A 14,975-nucleotide genomic window follows, 5' to 3' on the forward strand; every position below is an offset into this window, starting at 1 on the left:
ACCCATTATTACATGGAGCATGCATGGTTTTCTCATGGCTGTGTCTATTCCCCTTTATGAAGCACTTTTTTTTTTTTTTTTTTTTTATATAAAGTTCTTCTTTGGAGTCACCTTAAAGTGAGTCCATCAGCAGTTTTGAAACTGCTGACAGCCCTAGGTTGGGGTTCAGACAGCTGGTTAAACCTACCATACCATGCTTTTTACTAGCACTATTGTGTGCAGCACTTTGTCCGAAAGGCAATGAATCTGCAGTGAATTGCTTCACAAACCCCCCTTCCTACTCTGAGTGACTGATGGCTGTAGAGGTCTCTTGGTTGAGCGCTACAGTTGTCAAACCGAGCAGTAGACAGGAGTTGACGAGCAGCTCTACACGAAGAGCCAAGGGCACTTCTAAGTGGGGGAATTGCCTGCCTGTGGGGCACTGCTGATGAACATGGCCCATTCACACTCTGTACAAAAACTTTTGTTGTCTTTATTGTCAGAGCTGTGGGTGTTTTGCCACATTTGTTGTGCCCCATTTTCTGTCGATGCATAGTGCCTACATTCAGTACCATTCCAACTGAGACTGTCACCATTCATCAGTCTCTGTCCAAAATAAGGCTTGCCAATTTCAAAGGAAGTCATTTAACGTAATCTTTTAGTATATCTTTGGAGGAAACGGGAGTATAATTGCTTGCATATTTTTATCCATGGTTGGATTGGAACCCAGGACCCCATTGTTGCAAGACAACATTGCTAACCACTTGGCAGTTCTGCTCCATGCACCAGTATCATTAAATCTACTATTTTAAATAGTAAATCACTTTATGATGCACACGCTTCAGGTTCTCCATCAGTCTAGCCAGCAGAGTGCATGACTGACTGCAGGCTATCATGGTCTGTTGTTGGAGACTGCATTGAAATTCCTTATTTACCCCAGCGCTGCAGATTATATATTCTGTCTAACCCATGTTCTCAGATAAATCCTGTGAGATAGGATCGGATAACATTGGTACAGCTACCTATATCCCGTGTGAGATTTCACACTGTTAGATGGTGAAGAATAAATAAAATGTTTTAACATTTTTGGATAGAATTTTTTGTTCTTTCAAATCTCATTAATAAAATAAGTATCTCTTTTTACTATGAGATTCAATAAAACACTCTGGGGAGACCTCGCAAGGGGAATTTCTTTGTCAGTTTGGCAATAGTTTGCGTTGATGCAATCTGTGCCGGAGTTATCTAATGTCACACAGTGTTTGATATATTTGGTGCATCTTTAAGCCTTAAGGCCTCATGCACACGACCGTTTTTTTTTTAAGGTCCGCAAAAACGGGGTCCGTAGGTCCGTGATCCGTGACCGTTTTTTCGTCCGTGGGTCTTCCTTGTTTTTTGGAGGATCCACGGACATGAAAAATGAAAAAAAAATCTAAGTCAAGTTTGCCATTGAAATGATAGGAAAAAACGGACACGGATCACGGACACGGATGACAATCTTGTGTGCATCCGTGATTTTCACGGACCCATTGACTTGAATGGGTCCGTGAACCGTTGGCCGTGAAAAAAATAGGACAGGTCTTATTTTTTTCACGGCCTAGAAACACGGGTCACGGGCGCGGTGTAAAAACGGTGCACAAGCCGAGTTTTCAACGGCCCCATTGAAAGTCAATGGAGCCGCAGAAAAAAACGGAAAACGGCACAACGGCCATGGGTGCACACAACGGTCGTGTGCATGAGGCCTAACACTACTGTTATGATATGTTACTCCACTTTCTATGCCCCCCTTCCCCACTTTACTGGACTAAATTTTTTTGTTGCACTTTATAAATCTGCCTGAAATCAACAGGCTAGCCATGTCCACTTTTCCACCCTGTTTCAAAACTGGAGTTACTAGTGTAAAAATTGAAATAGCCCAAAAAGTCAAAGCCCTATTTTGTAAATTTTTGAAGCCAGAATTCTAGAGTGCAGGACTTCATAAATTCCTATCCTAAACTTCTAGTAGGAATCTAATGTCCCAGATTGAAGAAGTTGCATAATCATCTGTTTCCTGCGGACATATTTTCCCATTATTACTCATTAAGTAATGTGTTGGTTCTGTTTAATTCCAGAATGAACTGGTCTGTAGCCACTGGAGTCCATAGCTTTACTGGAATGTGTACCAATATCAGGAATAAATCCAGCTGGGTTGTTAATCATTATGTCGGAGTTCAGCAGGCAGTTCCACTGCTTGTTTTGACATAGTCTACTCGGTCATGAGCTCTAAAGTTATTTGGATCACAGACCTCCTAACTAGCTGCAGAATTCACTTTCAGTTTGTCAAGGTGATTAGCAATGGGAGTTCATTAAAGGGCTAGACACATCTAAATGGATGTGTATGTGCAAATAAAGCGTGTTTACACAGCCGCATTAGTCGTCTACGTTATTTATATCTCATTTGGCAAAAGAACCATAGGTCTCTTTAGGAACCATTTGCTTTGTCCTGCTGTGAAGTCCTTCCAATTTTGGCAAAATAAAAGGAGAACTGATGCTCTGTAAAAAAAACTAAGTTCAAAATCAATGTGTGCAATATGGATATTGACCCTAAACTTCTGTTTATACTGCATATGCTATGTATGCCTGGCATATACACCAGGATAGGGTTCAACACATCGTATACTTTAGCTACAAAAGGATACTTTTAAGTCTGGTCCAAAATAGGTTATAGATACATTTGTTGTATGTACCATTCAAACATATCAAGCATGGTGTGTATGTGAGGTTAGGTTCATCAGCATGCACAGAGCCTTACATTTATAGTGTATGACTTGTAAGAATACATTTTGTTTCTATTGTCGGAGATAACATTTTATATTCTTTTTACTTCTAGGTATCAGAGCATGTTGAGTTTTCACGGACGTCCACAGTGGAGCTTCAGAAGCAGTTTGATGACTATAAAGAAAAAAATCGTAGAGACAATGGTGAAATGCAAAGACAGCTAAAAGATAAAATCCTGGAGTTGGAGAGGTGCAACCAGACAATTAGAAAACTACAAGAGGAGGTAGGTTAGGGTCACCTTTGTCACACTGACTATACCTATTTGACACTATGCTTTGGTTCTCTGTGCCCCTCTTTACCACTTCTAGTTTCCCATTTTGCTTTATGTCTCACACAATATTCACTTCAATATTTTAAAGGGTATTCCCATCTTTGATTGTATATCACTAGGATATGCCATAAATGTCAGATAGGTGCAGGTCTCACCTCTTCCCCAAAGTGAATGGGGACCCCACTGCTGTGGAAGTTTTGAAAATAACATTGGCTCTGCTATTTCTAGCAGTCCCATAGCAGAGAACGGAGCATTGGACACATTTGTGCAGTGCACGCTCTATTCATCACCGTTGGACTTCCGAAAATAGCCAAGCTTTCCTGCTTGACAACTTTCGGACTTCCCATAACAGTGAATTGAGAGCTATTTTCTCTTTCGGAGGACCCATTCTGGAGATGGGAGTGGGTCCTAGAGGTGGGACCTGCACCTTTCTGGCATGGATGACATATCCTAGCGATATGCCATCAATGTCCGAGATGAAAATGTTTTCTCGGCAATGCGGGCACATATGAAAATGGGAACAACACCGATGCCTTCAGCTGCCGGGCGCACGTGCAACAGGTCAGCCAGTGTCATAGGTAAAAAAATCTGCTGACAGATGCCCTTTAAAATACCAAACAATCATTACCTCAGTGATGCCCCGCTTCTGCTGTTTGTCTGCTGCTTCAGTCTCTGCTCCTCTCCACTTGATGGTCTCAGGCTTCACACACAGGAAATGGCTTGGACTGCCCGCTCATCCAATCACTGGCTACAGTGGAGACTTTCCTCAGCCAGTGATTGCCTGAGCAGGCAGTCCAAACCATTTCTTGCATGTTGAGTCCGAGACCAGGAAGTGGGAGAGAGAGTGGACCAAAGCAGCAGCCGAACAGAAGCAGCGTCATCAGTGAGGTGTGTAATGATTTTTTTTTATTTTTTTTTATCTGACCATTTTTTATTGAAATTATTTACCCTAGAAATACCCCTTTGGTAAGAAATTATTTCTTGACCTTCTCTCATCCAATTATGACTGCAGTATGAAGAGATTCTGATGACGTGTTCCCATTGGTTTATTTTCAAATGTTATCAGGGAAACCTAGTACGGTAAGTGTGGCTGTAGATTCTGCTTTTAAGCCACACAAGAACTGAAAATGAGAACATTGCATCATACAGAAATCGGAAGGGAATATCCTGCTCTTATCAGTCATATTTGTTATCTACATTTATATTTGCATATTGGATAATGACATAAATGGATGCCTTGGACTTTTCAGTAATCTGAGGTACAGCCTAACTACATGTTGGGGACACACATTTGATATGGTTGGAAAGCTTCTGTGAGAGTACAGCATTCCCTTTCTGCCTCCTGCATGAACAAACTACTATTTTTGTTGCTTATTTTATTTTATACTTGAAATTTGGCCCTTCACTACCCTGGGAACACCAATGTAACTAATATTATCTCTGGAGAAGGATTGTGTCATGGAAAATCACTGTATGTATGTTATACTTCACTTAGATCAGACATTTGGAAGAAAATTTACAAGACCACCAGAGAGCTCATGATGAGTCGCTGACCAAGAACCATCTCCTACAACAGACTATTAAAGATCTTCAGTATGAACTGGATGCCAAAAACCATATGAAAGATGATCGTTTAAAACAAGTGAAGTCAATGGAGGTATTATCTTTATCTGATGCATATACGGTAAAAACTGTTTCAATAAAAAAAACACGGAGGTGTGGACCATATAGTACTCATGGGAATGAGACTGCAATGTCTCAAGGATTTACCATATTATTTGATCAGTTAACCTTATGTGCTTCTGCAGAATCCACATAAGACCGTATTTACACAGTTGTAACACCACCCCTGTCCTCTATCAGTGTGTGTGGGGGGGGGGGGGAGGGAATAAGCCACTGGTGGACACCTCTGGCAGTGGCTTATCTGAGAACAAAGCATTGGACATGTTAAAATCCAACATGCTCAACATCTGTTTTTGGAGAAGAGTTGGTACACCACAATATACAACAGATGGTTGACTGAACATGCCAAATTTGGCACAATTTCATCTTTTCATTTTGGGCACCTTTACTTTAGAACATGTGTGGCATCTATAGGAGCCCTAGACACAGGATGAAATGGCCACCAGTTGTGTCCTGATTTGGCACCGCAGGCACCTAGCCATCACAGACCTGCTTCCATCATAAATACTATTTTTGCTAAAATGCGGCAGATAGAAGCAGTAATAGACCTCTGTAGCCTTCTTTCCAGGGTGTCCTGATGTCTCTTCCAGCCAGACACCCGACCTGTTCCTGCTTAGTTGCAGGATCATAGATTTCAAGCAATGGCCCATGCACTGTTTATTTCAGGCTAGCAATAGGATAGGCCATCGGTATCAGATTGATATAAGCCTGGCACCTCAATTGACCAGCTAATTGAAGTTCCATATACCCTTCATTGTTTACCAGACACAGCTTTGGTAGTGGCTGTGGCTGGTGTTGCATCTCAGTCCTGAAATACAAGGCGTAGCCACTACCAAAAGTATGGGGCTTTGTCTGGTAAACAATTGAGGGGACATGCATTGGTCTCCCACCAGTCTGATTTTAGGATGGGTCATGATTTTAAGATAGCTTCATCAGTATTTCAGTCCTGGAAGACCTCTTTTTGTAAGGTTCACTAACACTAATACATTTGGAAAGCTTCTTGTAATATACATCACTTAAAGTGTACCTAAACTTATGAATAAAGTTTATTAAAATCTACTGTAAATGCCCTAACATTAGGTGCTGATATTGCATGGAAAACAACAATATAAATAAATAAAGTATATTCAAAAAATTAATTTTGGGGCATTTACAATAGGTTTCAATAAACTTTATTTATAAGTTTAGGTACACTTTAAGAAATAAACAAATACAGTTAATAAAATAATAATTATAGTATACCTCCACAAAGCTAGAGGTAATCCTGCCTTCAGACCATTGCACCCAAGATATTTACTTGTGCAGATTGTAGTATGAAAAGTGAAACCAATCCTGGTAATAGAAACTATTCTGTCAGTCTTTCATTCATACTTTATAATTGACTTAAAAAAAGACAAACTGGCAATTGTTCTTTTGCCCTCACCTGCAGGTCAGGCACCCACTCCTCATCAGATCAAATGGTAAATTTATATACGTTCACATAGCGGAGTACATGATAGATCATCAAGTCACTCGACACGTCGGCAACAATTTTTGTTAATGATTGTGTTCATTCCTCTATGGATCAGTGTTCTGGAGCTCACTATACAGATCTGCTTTGTTATTTTAGGACAAGCTATCCCAGTTAGAGTTGGAACTCGATGAAGAGAAGAACAATTCAGACTTGTTGCTGGAAAGGATAACTCGATGCAGAGAACAGGTTTGTCTTTTTCAAATGTGCACCAAACTTACATTGCAGCTGCCTTTTAAATTCTTAAAGGTGTTGATCACTAAGACAACACTTTTCCATATGCCCTGTTAGTATTCATAAAGACAGAGCACCTAGCTGCTAACAGAGCATGTCTCCCGCTCTGGTGCATCCAGCCTGTCCATGTATTACATGGGAACAACCATAATGCCTGGCTGATATCTAACTGCTGGGGTGCTTCATTTGTAAAAGGAGTTGTGTTTGTGAGACAACCCCTTTAGTAATCTATTTAGTAAAAAGTGAAGAAAAAAAAAGTTTCCACTTTACAACTACAATTTTAAAGGGACCCCTACCATTCTGAAGTATGAAGGGTCTGCAGCACTGTGTCAGTGCTGTAGCTTTTTCACAGTCTGCACAACAGCTTCCCGGCTACCTGCACATCTGGGAAGTGCTGCAGTCCTGGAAAAAACGGTGAAAGGGGATATCCCATAACGGTGAATGGAGAGCTCGTTCTCAACACAACAAAGGCATATTACAGTAATACAACAAATCATGTTAAAGGGGTTATCCGGAATTTTGATATTGATGTTCTATCCTCAGGATGAGTCATTAATATCAGATTGGTGGGGCCTCGTGCTTAGACCTCTTCCTAGGCCAGTGGCATCACCGTACATTGGTCACGTGGCCTAGATGCAATTCAGTCCCATTCAAGTGAATGGACCTAAGCTGTAATACCGAGCACAGCCGCTATACACTGTATGGCGCTGTGTTTGGTAAGCTGTTAGGAGGCTGCAGCATTCACCGGAGCTTCGAAGAGTGCAGTAGCTTCTTCTAACAGCTGATCGGTGGAGGTGCCAGGAGTTGGTCCCTCGCAAAGGATAGGCCATCAGTATCAAATTCATTGAGAAGCCCTTTGAAGTGACCATCCTGGCTCAGCTGGTGTCAAAATAACGTGTGCTAGATCTGGATTTTTGTTTCATAAACCATACCTGATTTCATGTACTGGGAGTGTTAAATTACGTTATGACACAACAGTCCTCACTACTGTCAAGTATTTTTTATAGTGACATGCAGGCATCCTAGAGAAACAATACCGGCATATGTTGGTGCTACCCCCAAACGCACTAGCTGCTTAAATATGTTGAGCAACGCTTCCGATAAAGGCAAAAAAGACCAAAAAACAAGTTATTGCAATATAGTGTACTTTAACATTGTGGGTCTTTGAATGTGGGCTTACATAAAGAGTATAAATTGTGTTTTATTGGAAGTTAGTTTTCCAAAAGCAAATGTTTAGCGTCTTAATTACAAGCCTTGTCCTACAGCTCAGTATTTCTTACAGGAGAAACTCCAAAGGGACTACAAAAAGCTCCAAAATGGAGCTGTAGGGACCCCATAACAGGAAAGGAGTTAATTGTAAAACGTCTACAAAGTGAAGGGGGGTGGGGAGATATAAATGAGAACCTTCTGGCTATGGATTTCTTCCCTGAAACCGTGGGAGAGCGCAGCGTTTCTATGGTTACCGTGTAAATATGGCAGGGTAAAGTTACAGTGGCTTTGCTATTCAATTTTTGTTTTCCTCTTGTGAGCAGCATTCCCGATCGGTTTCCCAACACCTGTTCCTCTCCGTGCTCCAGGTGTATGAAGCAGGCCATTGACATGTAGAAATGAGCTCTCTGTTCTCTGACATTGCAGTGATTTTCTCTTTAGTATTGCTCCTTCCTTGGAGTCATCTGTCTGGAGAACAAGAATGGGCACCTCATTACTGTAACTGCTGGCTCGCCCCCTCAGTGTGGGCTTACACGACCCACTATTTATGAGAACGGAGATTACAGAGCGGTTTAAAAAGACATGAAGGGCATGTTTGAAAAAAATCTGTGCTTGTTGTAAACTCCCAATGTCTGAAATAGGTAGAAGTAGTCTCCTTAAAATGATACTTATGCCGAAACTTATGTATGTCTTACATAGCTCTCCTGTTTGGATCCCACAACGGATCTTTTTTAGAATACAAGGTTTATTCAGAAGTTTGATTTGGCGCAAAAAAAGGGCCAGGATTCGGTAGGATACTCTACAAAGAGGGAAATATTCAGGGGTCTCTCTCTATTCCTAATCCATGGTTTATTTCCTCTCGGCTGCAGCAATTGAGGGGTTGGGGAGGACCCCTGGGGACAATGCATCTGCGAGGCTGATAGTCCACATAGAAAATTAATCCCCTATAGCCTTACTAGAACATAGTGGTCTCTCTGATAAGTTGGCGGGATACCCTGCACTTAATTTGATATGTAAGGTTTGGCATAAATGTCGTGACTTGCTGTCTATATGGGGCTTCACCCAGGTCACTCCTCTATGGAGAAATCCCCAGTTGCCTGAAAAGTTTCACCTAGAGGGGTTCTCCCCATGGGAACAGAAGGGTCTGGTGTTCCTGTATTAACTGCAAAGAGATGGTGTGTTTAAATATTTTGAACAATTCAGGAATGAGTTTGCCGTTCCTCAAATAGCCTTTTTTCAATTTTTGCAATTAAGACATGCATTCCAGGTACAGGCAAAATCTATGTCGCTTACATGTACAACCGTCACATTGCTGCAACACCTGTGGCTCCTCGAGTGGACTAATATCGTCCATATACAGGAATCTGTTTGTGAAGTCTGTGAGGCATGACTCCTTGGTGGTCGAACAAAAATGGGAGGGGGAGGTTGGTTATATATCAGAGGATCAATGGAAAGCCGTACTGGCAATAACACCTCAGTTATCAGCCTGCGAGGGCCAGCATATGTCCCAATTACTTTGTGTTCACAATGTATACCGGACTCCATCGTTTCTGTTCAAGATCGGGGTTAGGAATGATGCTTCCTGCCCTAGATGTGGGGAGAGACCTGCATCCCTCATGCACATGTTCTGGGAGTGTACAGAGCTACACAATTTCTGGACAGGAGTTCTAAGCTGTATTAAAGATGCTGATCAAATTGTGGTCCCGCCTGTTCCTAGGACGCGTGTGTTGGGACTGCTGGACATATACATATACAAATCGCTATTCGCGTCTGGGGGTGCAGGTTTTGCTCTTCCAGGCCAGGAAATGAATTGCTAAATACTGGCTTAGACCCCAGCCCCCTTCTAGGGTTGAATTTTTGAACAGAATGGATGAGATTTTTCATCTGGAAAAAGGAGTATATATTAAAAGGCAGTGCTTGGCCAAGTTCACAAAAATCTGGGACAAGTGGGTATCTTATAGGATCAATGCGGCATAGTTTGGCTTATGATTGCCTTGGCTGTGATGGGAGGAGTGGCCTCGGCGCTGCGCGTGGTTTCTGAGTTTGCACATACGAGACCAGGATAGGGAATGATAACTATGGTGGGTGATCTGGGGCGGAAGAGTTGAGACAATGGAATTTTTATCATGGAAAGTGAAGGGGCTAAGACCTTATCTAGAGTGACCGTTCTATCTTCTTCAACGTGCTGACACACCCTACCTATAGAAGTGTTATAGTACCCGTCTCATTGCTGGGAGGTGGGCTGTGGGGGGAAGTTTATTTTACTGTGTTGTTACATCTGAAAGGGTATATTTTTGTTTCTTTTGCTTTCACTATTGAAATATGGATGTCAATTATAGAAAAAGTCTTGATAATTTTCTGAATGCCAAATTTGATTGTCTATACTCATTCCTTTTTTTTTTTTTTTTTTTCTGTATCTTGAATACTTGTTTAATAAAAAATATCTGATTTAAAAAAAAAGACACGAAGGGATGGATCCAGGCTCCCGATATCAATAATTGAGTAGAAATGAAATTGTGCAGTTTCATTAACAAGACGATGATAACCAGCTGTTCTTAATACCGTGTCTAGCATAAACAAGGTCTCTGCTTATTAAATCCATGCCGTTTCTCAGAGGGGCATTATGGCTCATTGAAAATACTTTGTTTTCACTATTCACCAAAGCCAGCTGTGATAACTTCTGCTGAAATCTACAATGTTTGTTGTTCCACTGAGGGTGAAAATAATGCTTTCAAAATGAACAGATTTGCAGCCAGAGGAACCTGCTACTCTGCTAGCCCCAATTATCACCGGCACTAAAATTCCCTCGTCTCCAGAAATTATAATGCTTTAAACAAATGTAGGAGAGTTAAATAACGGCATCCATGTGTGAGAGAACCTCGGCTTTTTACGTTGGTTTTAATGGCTCTTATTTGTTCCCAAAAAATGTTTGCAAAACCTTTCTTTCTAAAAACTTGAGCATTAGCTTGCTATAAGCCAGCACGTTTCGTCTTATACTGTAGGAATACAGCGCCTAGAATAGCATGCAGGTGACTTGTATTGAATGTACAGCGTATAGGAAATGCATTACAGCGTACCTGTCATGTCACGTGTCATATGTATAACTTAGGAATAACACTATGGGGAGGCTTCTCATTTTCTACACCAGTCTTGATTTCCACTGGACAGCTGGAGGATGCGCTTAATTCATGATGAGGTGTGGGCACATAAATTCCTAAATCTACCTATTATGACTTGTATGCTGCCTTTTTCACCTGTGTTCCTGTCTGTACTAGGGATGAGCATTCCGTGATAATAGATGTCTATGGGCAGCATAACGGATCCGGCCGGTTTACGATATGCTGCCCATCGACTTCTATTTTGATGGAATGAGCCCTGCCCTGTCTGTGGGCATGCAGGATCTTATCAGGGCAGTTAAGGATGCTCTCCACGTGCAGGAAGACCCCTCCTCTTCAGCTCAGGAAACCGTATCTTTCCGCTTTCCCAGTGCCCTGCTTTGGTTTTCCCTAACCATGTGGATCTGGATGCACTCCTGGCCAAGGAGTGGTGTCATCCGGATAGGCGTCATCAGCCCGCCAAGAGCTTGGAAGTCCTCTTTCCTTTTTCCAAGGAGTCCATTACTATGTGGTTGGTCCCTCCTCAGGTAGACCCACAAGTGTCCCGACTTGCTAAGGCTACCACCCTTGCTTTGGCCGACGTGGCCTCCTTGTCTCATCCATTGAACAAGAAGATGGACTCATTCTCCAAGTCTGCAATTGTTGCAACGGGTTCTGCTATCCTTCCCACCTTTGCTGCGTCATGGGTGGCTAAGGCTTGTGTGGTATGGGCAAAACAGCTTGTTCGGTCCTTACCCCCGTATTCTACTCAGGGGAGCTCCATCTTCTTGCTTCTCATCTTCTCCAGGCAGCCCTGTACCTTTGTAAAACTTCCCTGGAATCGGCATGCCGCTCTAGCAGGGCGGGTGTCAACTCTGTGGCCACTCGCCGCACTGTTTGGCTTTGTGCCTGGGCAGCGGATGCCGCCTCCAAAAAATACGCTCATATCTCTCCCTTTCCTGGGTGGTAGGCTTTTCGGGAAACGCTTGGAGGAGCATATCTCTGAGGCCACGGGTGGGGAAAGTTTTCTCCAGCCCCCAAACCATCTTCGCCAGTGCTGTCTTATGTTTTCATCGCAATCTCAGCGCTTTCACTCCTTTCGGGATTCCTCTTCCCGTCAGGACAAAAAGACGGTTCAGCCTTCCTTCAAGGCCAATCCCTCCTGGCACTCCCGCCCTAAACCTTCCAAACCCCAGGTTTCCCCCGCTCGAGTTGCCCCTCTCCCCCACTCGGTTGCTTTTCTTTCAGAGCAATGGAGCTCAAATGTGGATGACGCCTGGGTTCTGGAGGTTGTGTCCTCCGGATACAAGATAGAATTCTCCACCCTCCTCATGGGTCGATTCTTTTTTAAATCAAATTTTTTTTATTGATCAACCATATTAAACTTATTTACCATCAGTACATTGTCTCTTCAATCACAAATGCAGAGATTAGAATACAGCAATATCATATGACAATATCAGGAAAGATCCCCTCACAGCAATGTACAATGTACTCTAACAAGAGCAAATATTGCACTTATATGCACAAAACAGAGCATAATCCTACCCCCCCATCCAACCTCCCACCCCCCTTATAATTCAGAGCACGAATACCTCTAACGTATCTTATATCACGATATGGGTATGAGACAACCATTCATTCCACAATTTCTCCATCGACATCCGAGACGCCTACCTGCATGTCCCCATAGCTCAGTCTAATTAGAGGTACCTTCGTGGTAGGTTCTCTGCATTTTCAATTCGTGGCATTGCCCTTCGCCCTGGCGTCCACCTTGACGGTCTTTACCAAGATGTTGGTTTCCCTCGTTGCACTTCTCCGTGCCAGGGGAGTTTCCATAATACACTACCTGGACAATCTTCTGGTGAAGGTTCCATCCCGGGAGGACAACCTGTCCAGCCTCCACATCACCCTGTCCGTACTGGTTCGGCTGGCTGGTGAATCACTCCAAGTCCTCCCTTGTTCTCAGCCAGAGGATGGAATTCCTAGGCATGGTCCTGAACCCGCTAACTGTATCATTCGGCAGATCCTTCCTCCCCCTCGGTTGGCAGGTGATCTCCACAGATGCCAGCCTGGTAGGTTGGGGGGCAGTCTTCGGGTCCCTCACTGCCCAGGGTCAGTGGTCGATACAGGAGAGCTCCCTCCAGATCAATATTCTGGAGCTCGAGGCCATTTACCTAGCCCTGTCCTGTTGGACTCGCGTCCACTGCTGTCATCCTGTCCGTATTCAGACGGACAACTTGTGCGCCAGTCCGGAAAAAACTCTTGCATCCTGCGTTGGGCAGAGGGACACATTCCCACTCTCTCTGCGGCCTACATCCGCGGGATCGACAATTGGGCAGCCGACCTCCTCAGTCGCCAGTGCCTCAACCCGGGCAAGTGGTATGTCCATCCAGAGGTGTTTCAACAGCTCTGTCACAGTTGGGGAATCCCAGATATGGATCTCTTAGCCTCCAGATGTAGCACAAGAGAGCACTTGTAGTGAAACCAGGTCTAGTAGGGAGACTGTTAGGTTGAACAGGGTGTCTGATCTACAGGCAGCAAGATATAGAGCAGAAGAAGCTGAGGAGACTGATTTATAGTTTAATTTGCAGTTCATTTACATGTGAAACTCGAAAAATTAGAATATCGTGCAAAGTTCATTTATTTCAGTAATGCAACTTAATATATGACTATTCCTCCACGTGATGACCGCTCTTATGGTAAAGCCTTGTCACCTCCAGAGACTAAAAGGGGTTATCCGACACTAACAATTGCCTTTCCTCCCCCATAAGCCAGGCCCCTCACACTAATTCTACTTACCCTGCTCCCCGTGCCGCTCCGGGTCCCTGCACCGCCGCAGCTGCTTCTCCCCATGCGCGGATAAAAACATCCGGTGCCATGGGGGGGTGCAGCCATTGGCAGGCGGTGACGGGGACGAGCCTCCCTAGCATCGCAGGTGGCGCTAGAGAGGCTTGTCTCGTCCCCGCCTGCCATTGGCTGCTGCCCCCCCCCAACACCGGATGTTTTCATCCGCGCATGGGGAGAAGCAGCTGCGGCGGTGCAGGGACCAGGAGCGGCACGGGGAGCAGGGTAAGTAGAATTAGTGTGAGGGGCCTGGCTTATGGGGGGGGGGGGGCATTTGTTAGTGTCGGATAACCCCTTTTAGTCTCTGGCGGTGACGAGGCTTTACCATAAGAGCTGTCATCATGTGAAAGAATAGTCTCAGGACGTGGTCACAGCAGGAACAGTGGAAGTTTTGTTCTTTTATTTTTTTTTAAAGGCTTATATTAAATAGCAGTAATGCTTATGTCAATGTGTAGAAGTCTGTCTCACTGCCCTTTCCTAAAATTCCCATCCCCACCCATACCTTGGTTGAACTTGATGGACTTTTTTTTTCAACCATACTAAATATGTGACTATGTAAGATTCACCCTTGCTTTACACACACAGCTTGATCCAAATGGGAGCCATGTTATGCCTAAAGGGGTTGGCCTATCTTACACATTGGTGGCAGGGTCAAATAGGTGTGTGTTCCACCTCTGTGACTTGCACCTATCTCTAGAACAGGGTCCCCAAAGTGAACACCACACAAGTGCAGCCACCCTCCATTCACTTCTATGGGAGCTCTGAAAATAGCCAAAGTGTCAGACCCAGTACACCAGTGTTGCACGACAACAATGCTAGCCCCTCTGCTGCCCATTTCCTCTACAGTGTCAGTACAAAGAAAACGAAGACTTGGTGGCCACATATTCTGCTGTGGACATTTAGTGGGGCTGAGCTACAAAGTCAATCCAAGGAATAGCCGGCACCAGGACCCAAGGCGCACCCGCACGGGGAGGACACAAGACCACAATATAAGTGAAATAAATCCCAGCGGGTGCTTGTAAGCGAACTTCAAGGTTTTATTATTTCATATTTTATCCAATAAATACATGGACGTGTTTCAGCATATCCAGCTTTCATCAGCATAAAATTTAAAATAAATCTCCATCTTTATATAGCAGTACAATTTACATAATCAATGACCTCAGACGCCCATCTGCGGGCGGTAGGTCACATGATTCCATAGCAACCAAACAACATTTCCTAGTTACTAGGTAACAACTCACCATGTTACCCCTGAGCAATACTCAATGTATAAATCCATATAGAATAGACAAATCAATCAATACACACATAAATAGGAGCTTAACTTAAT

General features: G+C 43.5%; 1 protein-coding gene across 3 annotated transcripts in view; it reads left to right on the plus strand.

Annotated features, from left to right (window-relative positions):
* CGNL1 (cingulin like 1) overlaps window positions 1–14,975 on the plus strand; it is a 127,661-nt gene that overhangs the window by 93,709 nt on the left and 18,977 nt on the right. For all 3 annotated transcript variants that reach the window (XM_044279696.1, XM_044279697.1, XM_044279698.1), the window contains exons 12-14: window positions 2,846–3,016; window positions 4,560–4,721; window positions 6,357–6,446. In XM_044279696.1, the coding sequence (XP_044135631.1) occupies window positions 2,846–3,016; window positions 4,560–4,721; window positions 6,357–6,446 (423 nt within the window). The remainder of the gene's footprint in view (window positions 1–2,845; window positions 3,017–4,559; window positions 4,722–6,356; window positions 6,447–14,975) is intronic.

This window comes from Bufo gargarizans, chromosome 2 (assembly GCF_014858855.1).
Source record: "Bufo gargarizans isolate SCDJY-AF-19 chromosome 2, ASM1485885v1, whole genome shotgun sequence".
NCBI lineage: Eukaryota > Metazoa > Chordata > Amphibia > Anura > Bufonidae > Bufo > Bufo gargarizans.